The 26,260-nt window shown below is 35.0% G+C and overlaps 1 protein-coding gene across 50 annotated transcripts in view; it reads right to left on the bottom strand.

The window, feature by feature from the left end:
* Nucleotides 1–26,260, bottom strand: part of TRDN (triadin) — a 414,935-nt gene that overhangs the window by 131,705 nt on the left and 256,970 nt on the right. For all 50 annotated transcript variants that reach the window (XM_086317033.1, XM_086317034.1, XM_086317035.1 and 47 more), the window contains 2 exons: nt 9,949–10,002; nt 5,219–5,248 (listed from right to left, as the gene is read on the bottom strand). In XM_086317033.1, coding sequence (XP_086173159.1) covers nt 5,219–5,248; nt 9,949–10,002 — 84 coding nt within the window. The remainder of the gene's footprint in view (nt 1–5,218; nt 5,249–9,948; nt 10,003–26,260) is intronic.

Here is a 26,260-nt window from a genome sequence, read left to right as displayed (position 1 = left end):
TTTTCTTAATACCTGCCACCTCACCCTCAAAAAACAATCTTTTTCTTGCTATTCAGTTTCTCACCAGGAAGTATAATAAAGTGGGTGAGATTTGTGATCTAAAACAAATGTGCTCTGCAAGCAATTTCTCATTCATTTCCTTCAGGAGTAAATACCCTAATTATGTAAGCAGGTAATTCAAATACTAGAAAAATATTTCATAAACAACTCCATACAAGAATGCAATAAATGCCATGTGTCATTTTACTCGTATTTAGCTATAATGTCACTTCTATTTGGAGACATATTCTCATATTACAACAACAATTCTCATATTACATGGGCTGGAAGTGTGAAGTGAACAGTTCAGTGGCCCACACAAGTTATTAATTAGTTTGGCTCTAGTATACTGGAATAGGATTTATCCCTGAGAGGTCCTGTGATTCTCACTGAGCAATCTTTTGAGCCCAGAGTACAGCCTAATGTAAACCACTGAAAGATTATGGTGGGCACATGTCATTCAGAACTGCAATTGAAGATGAAGCTGGGGAAGAAAGGTAGAACAGACAGAGGATAAAATGGGCTTATTAGAACTGGATTATTTTCAATCCCTCTGTTTTTAAACTAGATGCTGGCACGGGGTAGGGGTGAAAAGCTTAATACAATATGGGTAAGTCTAGAATTCCCGTTGTTTTTAATCTACTGTTCTTTTCTCTGGTAGTAAGAATAGATAAAATATTGTGTGTACTAAGTCACTTCACTCGTGTCCAACTCTTTCAATCCTGTGGACTGTGTAGCCTGCCAGCCTCCTCTGTCCATGGGCTTCTCCAGGCAAGAATACAGGAGTGAGATGCCATGCCCTCCTCCAGGGGATCTTCCCGACCCAGGAATCTAACACACATGTCTTAGGTCTTCTGCATTGGCAGGTGGGTTATTTATCACCAGTGTCACCTGGGAAGCCCCGATAAAATACTGATTAGCTATCAATTGTTCTGTAATAAAAGAAAGAAAAGGATATGAACTCCAGGGTCAGGTAATGTATATCACTTGTTGAAACAGAGAAAATATTTCACAAAGTAGAAGTGTAAAAAATAACAAGTCATGCTATTTTTGATTTAACTGGATCAATCTAATTCACTGATCTAATCAAATTGGTCTTTAAAAAATTCAATATATTTGCTGTGAGAACTGGGAGCTATAGTGAAATGTACTTAAAATGTCATCATAATTACAAGTCTCTTCGTTAGGAGTCAACAGAGCAGCAGATTTATATAAGTAAATACCTGAGCAACCAAAAATACAATGCTTGAAACTGGAAGATCACATACTGACCCTGAAGAGCCATTAGTACCAGGCCTCAATACTCATGTTACTAAACTTCATTATGCTCTCTCAGCATCCTGCTGAGATGGCTTAAAATATTATAAAGACTTACTTGCTGAATATATCTCCCTATAGGCCATCTGCCCAATAATCTGAACAACAATCTTCTATTAAGAACATAGAGGCCCACAGCAGCTGTGATTTAAAGGCAGTGATGTATTTGCAATCTGTTCATCACTCATTCAACTTTAGCCGTGTATCAGGTATGCTCTATTATGTTCATAATGATGCCAGAGAATAATGAAATTCCAATTGGAATTAAAGGGAAAAATTAACTCTCTGATAGGCTAATAAACCAGGTAATGAAGTATACCATTTGTGAGTGTGTGTATATGGAACTTGCCAATTGACATCCTTATTCAATTACAATATCAGAGACTTTGCATTGTTTTTTAGCATGACTCCTCTTCAAATTTCAATGATAAAGTCCTAGAACTTAGGACCAATTCTCACATGGGTTTAACTCTATTCAGTTTTGCCGTAATTACAGTAAATAATAAATCTTATCTGGCTAGTTCTCAATGGAGTTGTATCCTTCAGAACATAACCTGTGTTGAAACAGGTTTTCCAGCCCCTAGAATTTCATCAATGAAGCTGGTGTTAGATGAATGAGATCAATCTAGATCTGCTAGTACATCTCAAGTAGCAGCTAGAGACAATATACGCTTAAGACAAAATTGTTAATGTGTGTGATCAGTCATGTCCAAATCTGTGATCGTATGGACTGTAGTCCATCAGGCTCCTCTGTCCAAGGAATTTTCCTGGCAAGAATACTGGAGCAGGTTGCCATTTCCTACTCCAGGAGATCTTTCTGACCTGGGGATCAGACTCACATCTCTTGTATCTCCTGCATTGGCAGGTGGATTCTTTACCCCTGTGCCATTTGGGAAGCCCCATATTGTTAATAATTGACTAGTAAATTCCTAGACCTAAAAAGCTCAGTGTAATATAACTCCTACATTCAAAAAGCTAAGATCATGGCATCTGGTCCCATCACTTCATGGCAAATAGACGGGGAACCAATGGAAACAGTGACAGACTTTATTTTGGGGGGCTCTAAAATCACTGCAGATGGTGACTACAGCCATGAAATTAAAAGATGCTTGCTCTTTGGAAGAAAAGCTATGACAAACATATTAAAAAGAAGAGGTATTACTTTGCCAACAAAGGTCCATATAGTCAAAGCTGTGGTTTTTCCAGTAGTCATGTATGGATGTGAGAGTTGGACAATAAGGAAAGCTGAGTGCCGAAGAATTGATGCTTTTGAACTGTGGTGTTGGAGAAGACTCTTGAGAGTCCCTTGGACTACAAGGAGATCCAACCAGTCCATCCTAAAGGAAATCAGTACTGAATATTCATTGGAAGGACTGATGCTAAAGCTGAAATTCCAATACTTTGGCCACCTGATGCAAAGAATGGATTCATTGGAAAAGACTCTGACGCTGGAAAGACTGAAGGTGGGAGGAGAAGGGGACGACACAGGATAAGATGGTTGGATGGCATCACTGACTCGATGGACATGAGTTTGAGCAAGCTCCAAGAGTTGGTGATGAACAGGGAAGCCTGGCATGCTGCAGTCCATGGGGTTTCAAAGAGTTGGACAGGACTGAGTGACTGAACTAAATATAACTCCCAATTGAAAAAAAAAGTCCTTCCTTGTCTGCATTGTGAAAATTTGAGTGCCTGCTCATATTTCTTGTGGCTATATTTATCTTAAGATTCCTAGATATTAATGATTCATAATAAATATCTGTTGAGCAATGTACAAACTAAGGAAATGTGTTAGTCCCTGTAGGGGATAAAAGTGAATAAGAGATGGTCCCTTTAATCAAAGTCTTAAAGTCAATTAGAATAGAATGAAAATGATGCAAAGAATAAGAAGTACAATGAGCATAAGGTAAATAATATTAAGGAGGTACACATAAACTCTGAAGGAGGACTATAAATGAAAGAGAAAAAATATTTCATTGGGAGGATCAAACATTCCAGAGCAAAGAGAATTTAACTCTGAAGGAGGACTATAAGTGAAAGAGAAAAAATATTTCATTGGGAGGATCAAACATTCCAGAGCAAAGAGAATTTATCTTGAGCCCTAAAAACACTGAGTATTCATAGAAGGAAAAGGCAAGGGCAAGATCTATTACGATAATAGCAAGAACAATAGCAGCACATTGTATCTGTTTTTGAAAGTGGTTTGCTATACATAAAATGCATAATACTTAAAGGAAGAACGTGGTGAGAGTGCAGGACATAGGCTGCACCACGGTGCCCTGGCAACTTTCGTTCTAGGTATGCATGCCATTCAGGCAAAAGTCTGAACCACAGCTAATCCTGAGTCTGGCAGGATGCCTTGTGTCCTTCTAGAACGTAAGGGGATGAGCCTCTGAGGACTTGCTATGAGACCATTTTCCTTGTGCCTCTCTGTTCTACTGCCTGTCAAAGCTGTGTCAGGACCTACTATCTCTTTTTTCTTGTAAGATCTCTTTATACACACCACAACATTCATCATATAAATCATATAATTTCTAAAATGCGCTGAAATATTTCCCATGTATATGTATACTGACTTCTATGCCTTGATAATAAGTACATTAATATGTATTAGTTGACTTTATTATGATACTATGTAATAGTAATAACCAACTAAAACAGTTTCTCCTCAGATCTATTGACTCTTAGATTCTGGTTTAACAGAAGTAGAATGTGACCTCCCTCCCCAAGCTCTTATATGTAAAATTCTGATACAACTAAATTTAAAATATAACACTTATCTTATTTTTCTCAGATCAGATGAACACTAATTAGAAAATAACTGTCATTTTCAAAGTCAGAAGTGATTGCTTATCTCTACATGTGACTTTTCACTGAGAAAATAAGCCTAGATGAACAGGGGTGATATCTAGAAATCCTGTCTACTAGTCAGGATGTGCATTAGAAACATCTCTAAATAGAATCACAGAGATTTAGAGGGCCTTAACAGTCTTCTCAGCTTGAATAAAGTTTAGACAGTGTCCTTCTTGACTACAGGCCCCTGACCTCCCTTTTATCAGAGCATTTACTTTAGAAAATTGTAAATTCTTTCTCTGTCCCTTTGAAACATAAATCTTTTACAACCAGAAATACCTTTTTCAAGATCTGTAAGATATCACTTTGGAATATAATCATCTAAGGGGATGCATAGTCCTATATGCCAGTCAATGAGGAAGGGTAGGAGCCTAATTTCCCAGGGAACAATTAGGAAATCTAAAGGGCCTCATCACATTGACCAGCTCCTACCCCAAGTAGGAGTTGAGAGTTAAAGTTGAGAGTTCAATTTCTCCTACTGTAAACACACTTGACCCCTTTGCAGCAGTCTTGAATAAAGTCTTCCTTGCCCATTTAAGTCCATCAGGTGCAGTCTCTCTTTGACAACAGAGAATAAACGACTCCATATCAGGACATCCTGACAAAGGGAGGTGGAGTGCAAGGGATGGATTATGACTTATTTGCAACTTAATAGAACAAAGTAACATCAATCGCTTGTCAGTGTCACAGATATAAGTAGTTGCTATGAGAAAATTGGTCTATATTTTACATATTTTTGACGTTTAATAAAATTTCTAATGAAATAGAAGGCCCAAGATTTTGAGAGATGGTGTTTCACCCCTTACACATTGAGAAATTTATATTAAAATTACCATTTAAAAAAGTGGTTCACCCTTTAGAGGGAGGAGATGTAGAAAAAAACACAATCACACAAAATATATGCACATAATAGATCCAAAGTAAACATAGACAAGCTGGCAGTCAAACTTCCACTCTGACTTTGGTAACTTGTTCACATAAAAAGCATAAAGGAACTCTGTATAAAACATACCTTCCTTCTTTTCCTCTTTTTTAGTAGGTGCTGAAATAAGGGAAAGAAAATAGCATTAGAACATATTAAATAACTATTCTTCAGAAAACTGGGAACATGCAAATGTAGTGCATGTATTCATAAATTTAGTGGTTATCAATGAACAAACTAACTCATCCAAATTTGAAAATAAGAAAGTAAGTTGAAAATAGTATTCATATGAAGTTTTTTTTTAATTCAGATATAAACACAGAACAAAAAGAGAATAAAAATATGCTGTTACACAGACAAGTAGTTAAAATAATGTGTTTAGCATAATTCCATTTTAGGTTTGAAATTGTTATATCTGAGCAAATCACAATCACTTCTAAAATAAAAGGACTGAAAGTCGCTCAGTCATGTCCGACTCTTTGAGACCCCACTGACTGTATAGTTCCCAGAATTCTCTGGGCCAGAATACTGGAGTGGATAGCCTTTCCCTTCTCCAGGGGATCTGCCCAACCCAGGGATCAAACCCAGGTCTCCCGCATTGCGGGTGGATTCTTTACCAGCTGAGCCACAAGGGAAGCCTGAGAATACTGGAGTGGGTAGCCTATCCCTTCTCCAACGGATATTCCCGACCCAGGAATCAAACCAGGGTCTCCTGCACTGCAGGCAGATTCTTTACCAACTGATCTATGAACTAGATCTATGCAAAAATAATGGAATATATAAATTATTTGTGCCTAGTTACTGAAGAATTACATACCAGTTTATTATACATAGTTATAATACCTGTATAAAATGTATCATTTCTGAAAGAGTTACTAAAAATTCCACCCTCCTTTTAGCAAATGTATACCATCATTTACAAACAGAAAAGGCATAGCACACTTTAATTACCTTTGAATCTTGACTTCCTCTGTGGTGGAATTCACCTAACCCTAAATCACAAGTCTAAACAGGATCCAAGTTATAGTTTATAAATGTTACTGGAAGCATTTGAGGGAGGCATTCAGTCATCTGGGAGTTGTTCCAAGCGAAGTGACCCTAGGTTCTGTGTAACGTTCGTTCTGGGGCCAAATCTATGATGCCTTAAGCCACATTAATTGAATCAGAGATTGTGTGCATCCCTTAAAGCAATTCCTTTTGAGTGGATTAGAATTTGGGGGACCACTTTCAACCAATATCCAGGACTACACTGGATCTATACTTTGTGCTACAATTGCCAAAACACTTTCGTGTACATTCTCTCTTTGGCCGTCATAACAATCTTATGAGAAAGGCAGGCCAGAGTAAGGAACTAAGCCTTAGAGACATCGGATGATTTACACATGTTCACACTGTGTAGCAGACTGTGAGCAAGTAGCAGAACTGGGAATAAAAATCAGGAACAAGAGACTCAAAAGGAATATACTTAAATTTATTAATGTATAACAGGTCATTTTTATCTATTTTCTAAATGTTATTAACATGGAATTATTTTTGTAGTAAAAAAGTAAATTCACAAGTAAATTAATTCTATTTGGTTCACATTTGTTTCTTTTAAAGGAGTTTTAATTAATAACACACAAAATATAGAGAGGATCTATACCTATATTGTTTTTAAGTTAAGACATTCACCTGTTCCAATGATATGATAAGGAGAGTAATGAAGATACTAAGATGCACTGTAGGATATCAGCACTGGCCAATAGATTTCAAAGCCATCAGCCATTATTTCAGCAAATTCTTTGGAATTGACTCAATAGACTTATTTGTAGTTAGTTCTTTACTTAACAAATAAGAATTTACCTCAAGAAACTGCATAATTTTCAAAAATCACCCACCATGTATACATTTGATTCTCTAATTTGCTTAAATGTTCACATTTTACCTGGAGCTTGTACAACAAGGACAAGAATTGAATGGTGTTATCCTTTTAGATACTGCAAAGAGGATTTTGCTTAGTTTTTCTCTTACAATTATCTCCACAATATCTCCCAAATTTAAGTTATAACCTCTCTCAAGAAGGATCAAAGAGTGAAGGTAGAGGGTTCTTTAAAAAAATAAATAACTTAAAACAACATGTCTCATGTCTTTATAATGACAACAACCTTTTATAACTACCACTTACTCTATATTTACTTAAGTCATCCACTTACCAACAATGCATTTTTTCCTCCAGTTTATTTTTCAGTCATGCTACAAATCCAAGTCATCACCTCTCCCTCATGAGAAATCCCACTTCCTGAAAATCACTTTGTCTTAAAATACTTTGGCATTTATTATCTTTACAATTCAACTTAGCACTACTAGGTAGCCAATTTGTGTTATTACTTAAAGTTTCCCAGTCTCCAAATTGCAATCTCCTATAGCATAGAGACCTTCATTTCATAGACTTCTCAGTGCCTCAAAACACTAAATGCTAAATGTACTTCCAAAAAAAAAAAAAAGCATGCTAAATCTTAATTATAATTAAATATGTACATACACATACAGAATTTATCTAAAACTAGGTTTAAAATATTTAGTTATAAAAATTAAAGAAATAAACAATAAACTCTACTTTTAACCCACTATAAACATCACTGTTAATTTTACCACTTTATCCAACAAAGATATCAGTCTTAGCTATAGCAATATTGCCATTGTTTTTAAGCTGCCTTCACACGGAGAACTTGCAAATATTAATTAGTACTATGAATAATTTAATTGGGCAGCTGTGGTGTTATAAAACCTGTCTACAAAGGGTCTACTGAGTCTGTGCACAGCACAAGTGACATTCATCCCTATTTGGTGTGTCCCTGCTTTGAGGTGTCATTACAATTCAGTGAACACGTATATCCATCTCCTAACTTTTGCCTTGTACATGGTGTTCAATCAACACTTTTATCCAATCTCCCTAAAAGGATAGTTCTAACAAGCCTTCAAAACTCTACATTATTATTCACTCGACAATAAATCCTTTATTCTTAAAGAATAAGTTCTGAGGCTGCCTTATCCAATGTACTTAGAATGTAAAAGTAAAGAGTCCATGGCCCCAAGCTCAAGTTTGAAGTAGATTTCCAGATAGCTCTTCACTTCTCTCCCCTGTACCCTCTAAAATGAGGCTAAACTAACACTAAATCCCAGCCTCAGATCATAGTTCCACATCCACCATGGCCTTCAGAAACCTCTGGGCTGGTGCACTGGGATGACCCAGAGGGATGGTATGGGGAGGGAGGATGGAGGAGGGTTCAGGATGGGGAGCACATGTATACCTGTGGCGGATTCATTTCAATGTTTAGCAAAACTAATACAATATTGTAAAGTTTAAAAATAAAATAAAATTAAACTAAAAAAAAAAAAAAAGATAGACTGTGCTGGGTGATTGTGCTTTCTTTCATAAGAACCTATGTGTTTTAACTGCAGTAATTCTTGAACCAGTAGACATTCGCTTACGGAATTTATTCATGAATAGAAAACACAAAAGAGATGATGATGTTTGCCCTGCTTTTCCCATACTATTTATTACATTCCTTATCAGAACTCTTCTAAAGAAGAATAATGATCAAATCATAATTCTTAACCATTCTAGCATATATATATTATATACAGCCTCATTGGTCTGATGGCTAGTCAACCCATTTTATCAAATGTTCACTAGATTGATTCAACATACAGTTGGGTTCAGGATTAAACGTAACAGAAAATTTTGGATCAAATGTAATCATGTCATGTGCCGAGAAGTCTGCTACAAAGGCCTTCTGCCCAGAAACAAATGTCCCACCACCTAAATACATCTCCTTTACCAGTCAATACTGTATAATGTGGCATGGTGGTGGTTTAATCACTAAGTCGTGTCCTACTCTTTGCAACCCAATGGACTATAGCCTGCCAGGTTCCTCTGTCCCTGGGATTTCTCAGGCAACAACACTGGAGTGGGTTGTCATTTCTTCCTCCAGGGGATCTTCCTGACCCAGGGATCAAACCCGGGTTTTCTGCTTGGCAGAAGGATTCTTTACACTGAGCCCCCTGGAAAGCCCCATAATGTGGTATAGGAGAGAAAGATTTTCTCCAGCAAATATTTTACTTTTCCTTTTTTAAGAGTGTTCTATAAAGCAGACACTGGAGTTAGAATAGCTTTCTCAAAGGATGCGATTTCAGGTGATAGTTAAAAAACAACATTATAGAAAAATTAAAGTAATTTTCCCAAATTGATGAATTAAAAATCATTATATTTTCTAAAGATCTCTTGAAGAAAACCACTTTTGATGCCCTAACGATGTTAGGGCAAGTTTTCACAAATGACTCATAAAATATAGGATGATTCCTTTGTAGTCATACCTGATTTTTACAGTCTTAGTATACAGATAAAGTAATACTAATTTAATAATATTCTGACTGAGTTTTCTAGGATGACAGTAATTACAATATGTACCTGAAAACACTGGAAAATGTATATATTTGTGTCTGTCTGCATTATCATCATCATTATCCAACTATCAATTAATCTATGGTTTATTTTTGGTAGTAAAAGGAAAAACTCAGCAACATATTTGGAGTCAAGATATGAATTCTTGGGTTGTTAATTGTCTCCTCTGCAAATACGGCATTACTCTCAGTTACACTTTTTCCATTTACTAAATATGTACTTGAAATGTGTATCTTCATGCAACAAAAAATTTTTTTCTATAATGACCCAGCAGATGGTGCTATTCTGCAATAAACAGCTTGGATTTTGTCAATAAAGTGCTAAGACCTTTTTTTTTTTTTTTTTTTAACAATTTTAAAATTGTTTTACTGCTTACCTTGTGCTGCAACTTTTATTGTCCCTTGTTTGGTTTCTGGGGCTTTGCTAGGCTCTTATGAATAAAAAGAGAAATAAATTACCATGAGATACTATTTGAGAAAGATATGTAACAACAAAAAAAGGAAAATTATAAAAACAAACATAAAAACACTGAGGAGGGAGGAGGGAGGCAGGTTCAGGATGGGGAACACATGTATACTTGTGGCGGATTCATTTCAATATTTGGCAAAACCAATACAATAGTGTAAAGTTTAAAAATAAAAGAAAATTTAAAAAAATAAATAAAAATAAAAACACAGGCATACCTCAAAAAAAAAAAAAAAAGACAAGCTTTTAGTTTTACTAATCTTTGCTACTGTTTTTTTTTTTTTCATTTCTTTTTCATTGCATAAAGGAAATAAAACTAAAAGCATAAATACAAAAAAACCCCACAAAACAGTGTCCTTGGCATTCAAAATTTTTGTTAAGAAATGAACACAATTATTAGGAGAAGTGCTCAGAGTTAGGCTTACTAAGACAAAAATAAATATACCAAATAAAAGAATAAAATAAAGTTCCCCCAAACTGTTTTGCTTCACTGTTAACTGACCATAGGATACTTTGCACTTGCTTTAGCACCTGATTTTGAAACTCTCAGAATTCTTTCCATATTGTTTCTGTATTATTAGCCCTTTGAAATGCATGGAGCATTTAGACATAAATAAAGTGGCTCACTGAAGGTCACTGTGTGACTGACTAAAGCCCAGGAAAATCAAATTCCAGCACCAGCCTTTGACTGAATATTTCATTCCCTGTACAACTGTGGTGCCCATAAACATAACCATGGCCCCGGGCAACAATATGTGTTGTGAGAGAATCAGCAAGTTTCATTTTGAATTTTTCCTCCTTCTTGTCTTAGGGGATTTGGTTATTTTTGTTTGTTTGTTTTTTCTATTTGTTCAGAATGTTCTCTTGAAAGAAACAAGAGTATCAAAAAACCCCTCCACTTGTAAATAATTGAATATATTATTTGAGTAATTAGCATAAAAATAAAGGAGAAATAAAGATTTTAAAAAGGAATGGATCATTGCACACTTCACTAATTGTTCATGATTGTCTTTACTGCATTTTCAATACTTGAATTCTCATTGAACAACATGGGAAGGAAGATTTAGTCATTTGTTTCAGATATTAATCTTTATATGTTCATTTACCACATATTTATTTAGGATCCATTATTTTTATGTACTAAGCTAGGTGTAAATGCAGTAATTGATATACACACATATTCAGCCTTTCATTTAATTGTCATCAAATGTTGATTACAGATTGTTTAATATTACAATTCTATTTAGAGTTAGAAAATAACAAGACTGCATTTGAATAACTTGGCCAAGAATCAAGCAAAGAATCCATGTTTCTTTGGCCAAAATTGAAGAGGTTTAATTTTAATTTATGCTTTACCTCTTGTTGGTAAGATAATTATTTATCTGTATTGTAATCATAGTTATGAAAATGGTAAATTTTCATTCTGTTTTTATATAAAATAAATATTTTTGATCCACATATATGGTTTACATTATAACTAAATTTACTTCTTTAGACAAAATATATTTTGCCAAAATTAAATTCCTAGTCCATTCTACCTATGATCTCTTTATTATTAATTTGTTTTTACCTGGAAGAAAACTCCATGCAGCTATCATGTTAGTGCTATCTTTATCACATCTAGATTAGATGATCTCAAATCAGAATTAAGATTTATATTTAGATAGTGCAGATTCCTTAGTGGCTCAGATGGTAAAGAGTCTGTCTGCAAATCAGGAGACCAGGGTTCAATCCCTGGGTTGGCAAGATCCCCTGGAAAAGGAAATGGCAACCCACTCCAGTATTCTTGCCTAGAGAATTCCATGGACAGAGGAACCTGATGGGCTACAGTCCATGTGGTCGCAAAGAGTCGGATACGACTGAGCAACTGAACTGAACTGAACTGAATTCCTCAACCTTATAAGTAGCATTTAGTGGTGACTTAATAAATAATTGGTGAATGAAAAGGTAGATAAAAGGATAAAATAATACATAAGAAAGAGCGTTAAAAAAAAATGATCAGCATCTAGACTGCCTAGGTGTTTTACTACTTAAAGATCTCAACATATCAGAATTGTGGAGTAGCTCTTAATTAAAAAACAAACTATTTAAAAACCACCGTCAAAGTACCTTAGCATTTTATAGTCAAATTTCCACCTATCTTTTCTTTATTTTTTAACTGTATTCTTAGATCACAGATCCTAAAGGATTTCTCCATGTCTAAGATTCTGTTAGACCACCTAGTATACCCAGTTGTGAATTATAGATAGCTTTTCTTAGGGCCTTATTAATAACTTTTCTCATTGATCATTCAACTCATCTCTCAGTCTCAGATCTGTTGAGGACACATACAGAGGTGCTAAGATTTGACATTTGCTTGTGTACAGCATTTCAGTTTTCAAAACCAAGGCTTTAGGAACAGGGTAACTCTGAGACCATAAAAGAAGACCATTAAGAAGACCAGACTTCTTAAAACCCTGTAACAGTAAAAACAATTAAATCCTGACAGACAAGTTTTCGTTACATATAACTTTTTGGCCTCCTTTTGATTACTGCCAACTGCAAATGACACTAGCTTTTTACTAGTCAAAATTTCAGATATATACAAAATAAAGAAGGTATAGTAAGCTCCATTCTCATTGGTATTCTCAACATTCATTCAAAAATTAAGCGATAGCCAGTCTTATTTCCTCTGTATTACTCACTACCTCTACTATACACATCCCAAATGAAAATTTTATTACATTTTTAAGTTTTTATTTGATAATTTTTATAGTTATACTTTGGAAATAAAATAGTGATTTAAACAAAAACCCAGAACAATGAGAAAATTCAACTGAAGTTTATAATAATTCTGAAATCCACAAATAATATATTGTAGTTCAAAATCAAAGACAGGATGGACATAGATGTAAGTGTAAGTGTAAGTCTCCTGGGAATATTTTAACAGGAAATTATCAAAATATTTATTGTACTTTGATAGTATTCCTAGATTCCTGAAACATGTTGTGTTTATACAAATTGTTATGAATCAGATTAGGCAAATATTTTAGTGTCTTCTGATTGCTTATGCTTGAAACAATCATCTAACAAACTGAAAAAATACTGTGAGTCTGCAAACATTTTGTTAAGAAATCAATTTTGCATATAAGTCTAAATAGTAGTTTATTATCACAAACTTTTCATCTACAGGTCTCTGTTTATACTCTGACTTCTTTCAATGTGACATGTGAATCCACTGAGCTCACAAATGTAGGATTCAAATGTAATTTTAACAGTAAATGTAGTTTTGTAAATTCAGTGACAGACACCTTTTCAAAAATGTTTCTAGTTGAAAACTGTAGGATTCAAATGTAGTATTTTTAAAATCTAATTATGAAAGTGACCAAAATTCCAGTTGACTGATTTTAAATGAGACATTACATTTAATAAATCATTTCATTTTCAAGATAACACAAAACTAACCTGAACTCCTTTTTTCTCTCTTCAATGATCCTGTATTATTCAGAAAGTGTTTTAATTTTAAATTTCAGAATTTTATTTTCACTAGCACATACTGTGGTCCTGATTACATTTGGGAAGTTGCAGAATTCACTATTTCAAACACATTTCTTTTTAATTTTCATAGATTAGGAAATATAGAAATTCTTTTTAAAGATATAAACTAAAAACATTTAAGGAACAAAAAATTTCCCTAGGATTCAAATTAAGACTCAACCTTTTATTAATTTTCTAAAAAGGACTAGAAACATTTTTTAAAACCTGTCTGTCACTAATTATGCAATAGTACAAGGCATTTAGACTGTTAGGTGAGAAAACTAAATATAGAAACGTCAAATGACTTTTCCACAAACCAGAAGAAAAATTAATATTTATTAGTTCAGAAGCGAAACAATATAAAAACCTCCTTGATCCTTCAAAAATAAACATCCTTTTCAAGTAATATACAAGAAACTAATGACAAATTATCTTGCAGTTCAAGGAGCTGCTAAATGAATCTCTAAATTTTTATTTTCGAGTCTTATAAGATCCAGTATTATTTTTAGGTGTAGATACTCCCCAAGTAGAAAAAGGTTGGCAATTAAGCTAAAAGTTACTACACACTTAAGAACTCTTAAGCTAACTAAACCTCTTGTGCTTGTAGCTCCAGGAAAGCATACTTCAGGGGTATTGCACATTTCAGTATGATAATAACCCCACTGAGATGAAATTAATCATGAAGCAGCCTTCGGCCATCCTGTCTGACCATGGGGACTGAAGCCTGAAAGGTGGGCCTATTTGCTGCCAGATATGCAAATTGCAAAAGGTGCACAATGCAGAAACATGAATAATTTATCAAAATAATCTGTTATTGCTAGAGGTTAAAAATCTGAATAAACTGGCAGCATCGCTACAATAGGTAGCATAATTTAGCTAGACTATTTTTTTCCCAGAAAATCTTACCTGATTAAGCAATGTGTTTTGTAGGTTGTATTTGCCTTAGACTCTAAATAGCCTTTCATTTAGTAGCATAGCATTACTGAGTTTAAATCAGAGGAAAAAAAGATTCCTCAAGGTTTGCTAAAATATAGTCCTGATTTTTTTTTTAATCTTTAAGAATACAGACTATGTTTTCCATAAAAAACATTAAGTATTTCTTAATTTGAAACAAATAATTTTGATGTTTGATTAAATTTAAGTCAAAATCTACCTACATTTTCTACGTACACATGGGGTCAGATTTTTCCTTATTATTTGAAGAGAAGCAAGCTTAAGGAGAAAAGAAACTGGAAAATATCAGAGAGAATATTTACAATTAGAGAATCAGGCATTTCCTCTCAAGGCATCATGTAGCTCTCTGAATGTGTAAGAATGGCAGGTTTCTTAAACATTTAACAATTTAGAGTTGAAGATCAAGGTATAAATTTATTTAAACAATTAAAAGAAGGAAACCTGTTTTAATAGAAAGAGAAGATATGAATGAGACACAGATCAATTGGCCTTTCACTGTAAAATATATTTGGCATGTCGGGGCAAGGCTGGCTGGCTGATTCCATTTAGATCAAGATAATGCCTCCTGCCATACAGCTAGTAAAACAGTGGAATGTGATACCATGGGAAGATGTGAGTCCCATTCCTGGGGATGCCAGATACATATCTGTTTTAGAGAGGTCCTCAATGTATCTGCTTAAAGCAAAAAGGCAGTCTCAGATGATCACTCTAGGTCCCTTTCTACTTCTATAACACCTTTCTAAAATCAGTGACTATGAACAAAGTGAAGAGTATTTGAAAAAATTACCTATGTTATGTTTTGATGGCAAATCTCTTACTTTTATTATTGAGGCTTACCTTGGTAGTCCTCCTTTACAATCAAATAATGATCCTCTTTTCTTTGATCAAATCATAAAAGCAAATATTGTGACCAAGCACTTTGGACTAATTCTCTTAGAACAATTAGGACTCAAGTAGAAACTTGATTCTTTTATTGAAATAAATGTTATGATTTGGAAAAATTATTCTATTCCCAATATGAGTGAGCCACCCAAAATTGATTTTGGCTCTTTAAGCAAAATAAAACAACATTTTTAAAGAGTCAATAATTTATTCTAGCAAATAAACTATTTTATTCTCTATATATATTGTTACATAAACATATCAAGAAAACAAAATTTGTGACTGTTCAGTCATATTTTTCAGGTAAAGTTTGTCTTAAAAATTAAGATATGTGTTGGTAGGTTCTCCATCCCATAACTTGTACATGGAATGGAGAGTGATTTCCTCACTAAGTGATATCATGGAGCATCATGATCTAAATTGAGCCCTTAAAACCACCAGCCCCTTATAACACAGGTAGCTAAACCCAGTGCTCTGTGACAACTCAGAGGGGTGGGTTGGGGTGCCAGGGCAGGACAGAAGTTCAAGAAGGAGGGGACACATGTATACTTATTCACACATGCTGTGTTGTGCAGAAACCAACACAACACTGTATACCAATTATCCACCAATGAAAAATAAAAAATTAAATCCATTCATTGATAATATTGTTCAACATGTTATGTTTCAACCTGTCAAAACCATTTTTGTTAGAAAAATAAATACATGTTTAATAATAAAAAATCACTAGCCCATATTGTTCTAATACTAGTAAACAGTGTCCATGAATATTACTACTCTGTTTTTCATTTTCTAGAAAATAAGAAATACACACATCTCTTTTACTCATTACCCAATCAGGGAATGCTATAAATAAACAGAATTGTTAAATGCAAATGTATCCACATGAAAATATATATATATGTGTGTATATATATATATATATATATATGTATAAGTCGCTTCAGTCGTTTCAGACTCTGTGCGACCCCAAAGACGGCAGCCCACCAGGCTCCCCCGTCCCTGGGATTCTCCAGGCAAGAACACTGGAGTGGGTTGCCATTTCCTTCTCCAATGCATGAAAGTGAAAAGTGAAAGTGAGGTCGCTCAGTCGTGTCCGACTCGTAGCGACCCCATGGACTGCAGCCCACCAGGCTCCTCCGTCCATGGGATTTTCCAGGCAAGAGTACTGGAGTGGGGTGCCATTGCCTTCTCCTATATATGTGGATAGTGGAAGCAAAAACTGAGAGCAAAGACTGATTTATTTTTAAGTCTTTAACACAGTTCTTGGCACTAGAAGGCATCTAGTCAATGATTTTATATGGATACATGAATAATGATTAGGAGACAAGCTGTTTAAAAAAGGCATTGTTATATGCCTGAAATTCTAAACGAAATGGGTAGAAATATCCTAATAAAACTGCTCAGACTCACTGAGTCTTCTTTCCTCTACAATATTGCAGATGTCAAAATCTGAAGATATTATAATCCACTTCAAAGAGAATCCATTTTTGTAAGAATGGTTAAGTTTATAAAATGCAGATCTATTACACTGAAAATCAGCATGATTTCCAAAAAGAAGAATCCTTAATAGAGAGTCCTAAATCAAGCAATCTAAAGAAGAATTAAGTTATATTTTTAAAGAAACACTTTCAGGTGAACTTTGTCCTCATGTTTAACAGACAGTTTATGGTTGAACAACTTCCAATTTGATATTAAATGAGAAAACCTTTCTCCAAATAATTACTGAGTTCTATTACTCATTCTTGCTTCCATATTTATTGCACTCATGCTTACTGGGGACAGGGACCATAATACTCACTCTAAGGACTAGTTCCACCCCTAGTCTGGTTAGGGATACTGTATGAAAAATGCTAAATGAAAAATATAGTAATCTGAGTTCTGGATATGGGTAATTTTTAAGGAGGCAGGAAATAGGTAAGGCTTGAAGGAAAGTACAGAGTCACAGGGGTAAGGAAAGAAAAGTTACAAATTGAGTGACTGATTCAGTATTCCTGTGGATTGTGGATCAATCTGTCTGGGGCAGACGAGTCTCCTTTGTGTTAATGAGAAGTAAAAATAAAAGTTTTCAATTCTCTAAAAGTAAATTATGGTCAAAATAATAACCTTGAAATCTCAGTAAATGAGGTGTACTTTATTCTTACAACATTAAGACCTATTACATTTTTGGGCAAGGGAGTTTTATAGCAATGTTTTGAAGAGATAAGACTTTCTGTGATTGTCAGGAGAAAGGAAGCACAGGAGCCAGGTAGATTGTCACCAAAGTATTCTAGTTGCAAGATGATAATGTCTAAGACTAAGCAAGTGTTCATGGAGATGAAAGAAAATAAGAAGTCAGACATTTAACAGCCTTCTTTTTCTTTTTCTCTAGATGTGCCTGACATGTACTGAGGAGGAAAAAGAAGGCTGTTTATTAAAATATGACAGGTTTGGGCCCTGATAAACAGAACTGGTTTTAATATAATTTAATTGAAGTTCATAACACAAATAGATATTGCGTTTGAGATAATAGAGTAACTTCAAGTGAAAACACTGAGTAGACAATGGGAAAATATATGGCCTTTGAAGAGAGATGGAGATTTTCACATCATCTGCATAAAGGTTAAATTAACGTTATGAGAGTGAGAGTGAACAGTTTCTTCAATGGACAAACAGAAGGCCTCCAGTTACCTTGAGAAAAATGCTGGTTAATGAGGTATAAGAACAAATCAGAGGTTAATTTCAACAAGGTCAATGAAAGAGGATATTTAAAACGAGTAAATAAACCTCAGGATCAAATAAAAAGAGTTCATTTTTATGTCTAGAACATGATTTTGGAATTGGGATGCAAATAGCGGGGGGACTATTGTTTTATGCTGGTCATGGCCTATTGATAACCTTTGCTGTGTCGGGACAGGCCTTGATATTCTTAGTATGAGTGCAAGACACCTTCAGCAATAATCATCAGGAAACCACCGAAGGGTCAGAAACTACTTATCAGTCCCGGAAATTACATGACATAATCTGGGGGTCACAAAACAAGTTCTTGAGGGGAAAGAGGAGAGAGAGAGAGGGTTAGCAAACCTGGAGCTCTGCCTTTGTTGGGGTCAAGGTTTTTCTTGGGCTCACTGTTGATGAATATAAAACATAAGAGCAGGAATTTTTTTCTGGGAAAAAAAGTCTTGGGAAGAGGGAAAAACAAGTGGCCCAAATGATTGGTTATTGAAATAAACCAAGATCTCTAAAAAGAAAGAAAGAAAGAAGCCTGGAGTGTGGAAGTGGGCTGTGAGCCCAGAGCAAGGTACCACTCTGAGATAGCCATCTAGGAAGTGTTCGCTTATTTGAAGCGGATGGCTCAGAAACCAAAACTTAAGTCAGGCACTTACGCTAAAAAAAGGGAAAGCCAACTGTCAGGGCTTATACTATATCTGTCTTTAAGGGCTTAAGGTGGGCAGTGACCAAATCAAGGTGAAGCGTGTAAGTCATTTATTTGACAAATGTGGCAAAAAACCACAGGGGGGAAAAAAGTGGCTTGAAGGTAGCAGGAAAATCAAGCAAGCACTGTTTTCAAAATAAGGGACTCCTATTTTATTTGAAGAGAGCAGAGAAAAACTTGATGGAGGTAAAAATATTAAAAAGTCTGGGGGAATTTCCTGGCAGTCCAGTTAGGACTCCACACTCCCACTACAGAAGGCACAGGTTCCATACCTGGTCAGGGAACGAAGATATCATATGCCATGATGCAACCAATAAATGAATTTTAAAAAAAGTCTTGGAAGTGGGAAAGCTATTAAGGTGGCAAGATCCCATGATGTGAGAGAGGGCATAGTAAAATGCACAGGTGGACAGAAAGGCATCTCTTCCTCTGGAAATCAAAATTACCCTATTAAATGTGAATCAAGCCCAACTATTTCCTGCAAGGGCAATGTTGTGGTCAATTATGAGTACAAGGAAGACATCCAAATTCAAAATACATTCAATTTAACTGAAAATGGAATTTTATTAAATAAAGAAAAAATCTGAGATAAAAGAAGAAAAAGAAGAAAAAAACCACTAGAGGGAATAATTGGAAAAATGTAAAAACAAGTAGCAAATAGTGATATAAAAGATGACAGTTGAGAGAAAAAATGGGAAAAATATTTGAGATTCAATTTATTATTCAAATGACTCAGATTTTCTAATGCATAAAATTTCATTATTAAACATTGTATATAAGTATTCTGATATATCAAGATGATAAGGCAATCTTTTTTTCTCTAAAACTAAAGAGGACTATTTGGCAAATAGTTAACAGATCTAATTAAGACAGAAAGTAATATTTGATTATTTTTTTCTATCTGATATAAAGATTTTAATCTTATCCTTCAGCCTTTACTAACACTGATAAAGAGCAAAATACTTCGAAGAAATGACACCTAATTTTTCAAGCGATGTATTATGATAGATGCCACATGTTTGAGGTTTTTCCTCTAATCTATTATGTAAAGTACGCGATTAATTATTTGTTTAAACATGAAGGTGATTTTATTTGCTTTTTGTTATCTCTGGGATGCTTGGGAAAATATGCACTACACATTTAGGATGAAATGTCACTGCAAGAATCATAGATAATCATCTATATTTATTCCTAATTTTAGAGATTGAGGATTTATTGTAATTCCTGATGATCTGTTCTTTAGCGCACATTTGTGTCAGAGCTCTAAGAGCTCAAATGCTGTAACTAGCAGTTCACACATGATTAATCCAGAGAAATAAATGGGCTTCACATTGTTGTCCTCCCTGGAAGGATATTTCACCACTTTGTGCTCTCCTTTCCATCAGTGTTGAAGGGAATTATGTACACCTCTCGGGAACAGTAGTTCCCAATGTCAAGGATGCAGATTTAAACTTAAATTGATACTTAAAAGGAAGCCTACAGGTTCTCTTAACAGTAAAATGACAAGCTGAGGTTACTGAGGATTGACATTGCTCTGAAGCCCACATTTTCACATATTGTAGCAAATGTACTGCTTTCCCTGGGGACCAGCCAATGAAGCATAATGGGTTACTTTAGCAGCCGGTCTCTACCTTCAAATATTCAAAATCCATGCTCATATGCACAAATAAGGGAGTTAATATTCAATTACTGGAGCAAGATGCACAGAGGCATTTGAGAGCAAGTCAGTGAAAACACCTTCCCACATACTTTGGTAAAAGGCAGGGTATTAATCTTGTTCTAACAAATGATTAAACTGAAACCCACTCTTGGAGCTGTAAGCCTTCCAAAAAGCCCATCTCCAACACCCCATAGACGGACAGGATTCCACATGACCCATTTGATGGCAGGAGAAATTTTATAAACATGAACTACTATACACATCTGAGTTCGGAAGTCAAAGAAGAGTTCAAAAATCTATGTTAAGAATGAAATTACAATTGACTTTTTGTGGAGCATGAAATATTTTGAGGACTTTAACACTGACAAGAAATCTCAGAAGCAAGCAGAATAAGTTCCTGTATTATATGATGGGGCTGGAGGGAGAAGGTAAAAATTAAGGATGCATTAGATGCTAACATGTTAAATCCTCAGAGCTGAGATTTAGTAAATAATCAAATATCTCTAAAACAAGCTTAGATAGTGATGGAAAATTTTAGAAGTCAACCTGATTTCAAAAAAATCCCTGATAACATGGGAGACAAATTACTGGAAAATGCTATCACAGAAGGGTTGAACATTCCACCAATGGTCCCATATTAATGGCAATCCTCATATGTATGCAATGTGGGAGACCAGGGCTCCATCCCTGGGTTGGGAAGATCCCCTGGAGGAGAGCATGGCAATCCACTTCAGTATTCTTGCCTGGAGAATCCCCACAGACAGAGGAGCCTGGCGGGCTACAGTCCATGGGATCTCAAAGAGTCAGACACGACTGAGTGACTAAGCACAACATAACACATGTATCTAACCCAAAATTTCTAGCTCTAGAACCAGAGAACACTCAATAGATGACTAATACCAAGAAGGATGTTCTATCTCTTGAATAGTAGGCAGAAACTTAGTGTGGTACCTCAGTACTTTGTGCTGAAATGTTCAAAATATTGATTTATCTTTGCCCATACTTGACTCTCTATATCAGTCCTGGGAATATATGTCTACCCAAATTTCTAAAAATTTTATAGATTCTTCATCCATTAGTTATTGAATTTTCTAGAAGATCAGATAAACAAAAATATACAGATTAAAATCATAATCAGATATTTCTTAAACAAAGCAAAAAGCCAAAATAGAATAACAGAAAACAAAAAAATCAAAACCTATGAATATTCTGCATATTATATTCAACAAAGGTGTATTTCACAGACATCAATAATGTATGACACATTAAGTTCTAGAAAGTGCTCACCAAAATATTGTAAAGCTCACTTCTGTATTTGAATAAAATTTCAAATTTTTGTGCATCAGTAGAATTTCTAAAATCCTTTGCATAAATTATTTCACTTGATTTATGTCACAATCCTATCAGACAAGCAGGTAGGCCTATGCTAAGTCGTAAACACTCTGATTCCTAGTCCAGCATGTTTTCAACATAGAAAGTCTTATCAACTCTTTTCATTTAATGTCATTGTTTCTTGGAGTTTTAAACTATAAAAATTAATATAAAGTTTAAAATGTTATAGTATATTTGTTGTATATTTTATATGTATACAATGAAGAGAAGATAATTTCTCATTTATCCTGCTATAAATCATCTTGATAGCCATATACAAACACAGGCAAATCTTTTAATACAAACAGTTCTGGCCTTAAAAAAATAACAATAGCAATACTAACAAGCAATTTCTATAGTACTTTATTGCTGTTGTTTAGTTGCTAAGCCATGTCTGACTCTTTTGTGACTCCCATGGACTGTAGCCCACCAAGCTCTTCTGTCCATGGGATTTCCCAGGCAAGAATACTGGAGTGGGTTGCCATTTCCTTCTCCAGGGGATCTTCCCAACCCAGGGATTGAACCCACATTTCCTGCCCTGGCAGGTGGGTTCTTTACCATTGAGCTGCCAGGAAACCCAGATAGCAATTTATAGAAAATCCTGTATTATTTGACTTAAACAAGAAATAAATGCATTATTTCATGTAACAAAAATAATAAAACAGAAGGCTGCCTTTTAATTACTTATCTTGTTGGGCATAAAATAGTGTCAATATTGCAATATCATGCTAAATTACTGTATTGTTATTACAAGAATATTAATTGTACATGTGCCCCAATGTTCATTGTAGTGCTATTTACAATAGCCAGGTCATGGAAGCAAACTAAATGTCCATCAACAGAGGAATGGATAAAGATGATGTGGTATATTTATACAAGGAAATATTACTCAGCCATAAAAAGGAATGAAATTGGGTCATTTATAGAGACCTGGATGGACCTAGAAACTGTCATACAGAGTGAAATAAGTCATAAAGAGAAAAGCAAATATCATATAATATTATGCAGAATTTAGAAAAATGATACAGATGAACTTATTTGCAAAGCTGAAATAGAGACAGACATAGAGAACAAACGTGTGGATACCAAAGGGAGAAGGGCATGGTGGGATGAATTGAGAGATTGGGACTGACATATATACATTACTGTATAAAGCAGATAACTAATTAAAACCGACTGAATAGCACAGGGAACTCTACTCATTGCTCTGTGGTGAACCTAAATGGGAAGGAAATAAAAAAAAGAGGGGATATATATGCATATAGATGACTCACTTTGCTGTACAGCAGAAACTAACACAACACTATAATGTAACTATAGTAAAAACTAATTTTAAAAAGTTGAAAAAATAATATTAATTATAAATAAAACAATGATCTTGATAGAGGATAAATATATTTACCCCCAAATTCTTTATATTTAAAATAATCCTTACAAAAATATCCAAATAATGGCAGCAATTGTATTAACCAAAAATAGAAGAATAAGATCTAGTTCTACTACTTTTTAGTTAACTTTGGATTTATAATTTATTTACTTCTAATGAGTTTGGTTGCCTTCACATGAATTTAATCTTTGAATTGTTCCCAGAATTTTTCTTTTTAATCATTTAAAGTCTATAATATATTTTAGTGATTTTGAAGTCAGATCATTTAAAGAAAAATATTTTTAAATACAGATTTTTTTATATGTTAGAGGATTGTCGAAATAGTGAAACAAATTAATTTGGTCTAAGAAAAATCATTTCATATGATTTACATTCAGTGTTATAAACCACTGTCTCAGTTAAAAGGAGCTTGCTGGGCTTTAAAAAAGGAAGATAATCTTTGAGAGTCTCTCCTGAGATCTAACACTTAAGGAATATCTGAAAACAGAGCATGAGTTTCTCTTGTGTATTGATAAGAACAATGGTATCTTTGAATTCAATAAATGCCAAATAAAGAAATGTACAAAGAACACAGCATGCTATGCACACAAATGTTCAAAGTTATCCTACAAATAGGACCATATAGTTGATTTTAAATTAAAGTCTTAAAGAAGCAGTTCAGATATGAAATAGATCTGAAGGTAGTAATACATATATTAGATGTTTGAAGAATTTAAACTGTGGCATTCCTAATTCCATTCAAGCAGGCATTGGCATACTTTTTAAAAAAATTAAATTATGATTATTTCAGATGGCAGTTAACCCCTCTGTTCCTGATTATTCCTAAAGTCAAATCTGTGTACCCCTTTACACAAAAAAGAAAAAATGAAAAAGACACAGTCCTAAAAATAACATGTATTTGTTTCAATTACTTGAAAATTTTATACTAAGAATTTTAGTTTTAAAGTTATTTAGTTAACTTGACAACTTCTCAATGAAAGTGAAATCGCTCAGCTGTGTCCGACTCTTTGCAACTCCATGGACTGTAGTCCATAGAGTTCTCAGGGCAGAATACTGGAGTGGGTAGCCTTTCCCTTCTCTAGGGGAGCTTCCCAACCCAGGGATCAAACCCAGGTCTCTCACATTGCAGGCGGATTCTTTACCAGGTCAGCTACAAGGGAAGCCCAAAATTACTGAAGTGGGTAGCCTATCCCTTCTCCAGCCGATCTTTCTGACCGAGGAATTAAAGTGGGGTCTCCTGCACTGCAGGAAAGATTCTTTACCAACTGAGCTATCAGGGAAGCCCAATGGTATAGCATATATTTGGTGTGCAAATCTAATATTTAAATATCCTACACGCGATTGTTGTTGTTAATTAGTTGCTAAACTGTGTCTGACTCTTTTGCAACCCGATGGGCTGTAGCCTGCCAGGCTTCTCTGTCCATGGAATTTTCCAGACAAGAATACTGGAATATGTTGCCATTTCCTCTTCCAGGGGATCTTCCCGACCAACCTCAGGGCTCCTGTGTCTCCCACATTGGCAGGTGGGTTCTTTATCATTAGCACCACGTGGGAAGCAAATATCTCCTGGACACCATATTTGAATTATTCTATGCATCATATAGAGAGAGAAGGGTTATTACACTACAGAAATAAATTTTAAATTAATGGCATGTAACTTTTTATTTGCGTGTGTGTGTGTGTATGAAAGTCGTTCAGTCATGTCTGACTCTTTGCGACAATATGGACTGTAGCCCGCCAGGCTCCTTTGTCCCTGGAATTCCCCAGGCAAGAATACTGGGGTGAATTATCATTTCCTTCTCCAGGGGATCTTCCTGATCCAGGGATCAAACCTGGGTCTCCCGCATTGCAGGCAGATTCTTTACTGTCTGAACCATGAGGGAAGCCCCATACTACTAAATAATAAGTTAAATCACACAAAAATATATTTTTAGTTAAATAAGAGAGTCTAATAACATCAAAACTGATATAAGATTCTCAATAGATTTTCATCGTTTTCTAGTGTAGAAGAGGTGATATATACATTTATGAATTTATAGATTTTAGTCATCAATTATGGTAACAGTTATTATTTTAGTCAATATTCAGACATTATTTGTTCCCTTGATGAATTTGCATTATAACATGCTCCATAAATAGGATCAAACTTCTGCATAAATAATGTATAATTTGCATTTGCATGTCTTAATGAACGAAATACCAGAGATACATTTTTAAAAACAGGTTTACATGAGAAACTAAACACGAACATTAGGTAGTCACAGCAGACAGGTTAATCTTCAAAAGTGGATCATTGAATCAAAGCAGATACTGTATTTAATAGTCTGAAAAGGCACTTATGGCACATAGGGTATTATATATGGTTTTAAGAAACTTCTGGGCATTGTATTCACGGTTTAAAAGAGTCATATTTTCCACTAGACAAACATTAACCAAAAAAAAAAACAAAAAACTGTTCACTATTATAAGTGAATCTTTCACTGGGAAGATGAAAACATTTGTGTGGAGTGATCATTAGGCTATATTGAGAGAGAGAGGAAAAAAAGAGAGAGAGAGAATGACGATATTTCTCCTTCACCTTAAATCATGCTGTAGAGCTATGGAAATCTTGGTATATGTCTTCTAAAATGGGGACTGAGGGGATAGAGATTCATGCACTTGCACCTGTCTGACACCTGGAAAAGTCTACGGTGAGACACTGCCCCTTGAGTGGTCCACAGCAGCAGAGCAAAGATGGTGATAAGGTAATAACAGCAGGTTGAGGAAATGGAAGGTTCTTAAGCAGCTAGCTACCAGAGGCCAGTCACAGTTATGGGACAACAATCAGGTTGCTCCAGTGCAGAGATTTCAAAGAATCCAAAATAGTATCTCGTGAGAGAAAGAATCAATTGGCTTTGGACATCTGCCACTAGGACAGAAGGCAGCAAAGCCGGGTATAACACTTGAGGCAGTGAGGTACAATCGTGTCCGTCATCCCTGCTGCCTCCCCTTCACTCTGACCCTGGAGGAGAGGAAGGCTGGGGGTTGCAGCAATCAGC

This window comes from Bos grunniens, chromosome 9 (genome assembly GCF_055505025.1).
Source record: "Bos grunniens cultivar Pamir isolate PY7600 chromosome 9, Bosgru_T2T1.0, whole genome shotgun sequence".
In the NCBI taxonomy this organism is placed as follows: Eukaryota; Metazoa; Chordata; class Mammalia; order Artiodactyla; family Bovidae; genus Bos; species Bos grunniens.
Note: the sequence above shows the minus strand (reverse complement) of the source record. Positions and strands in the feature narration are given on the sequence as shown.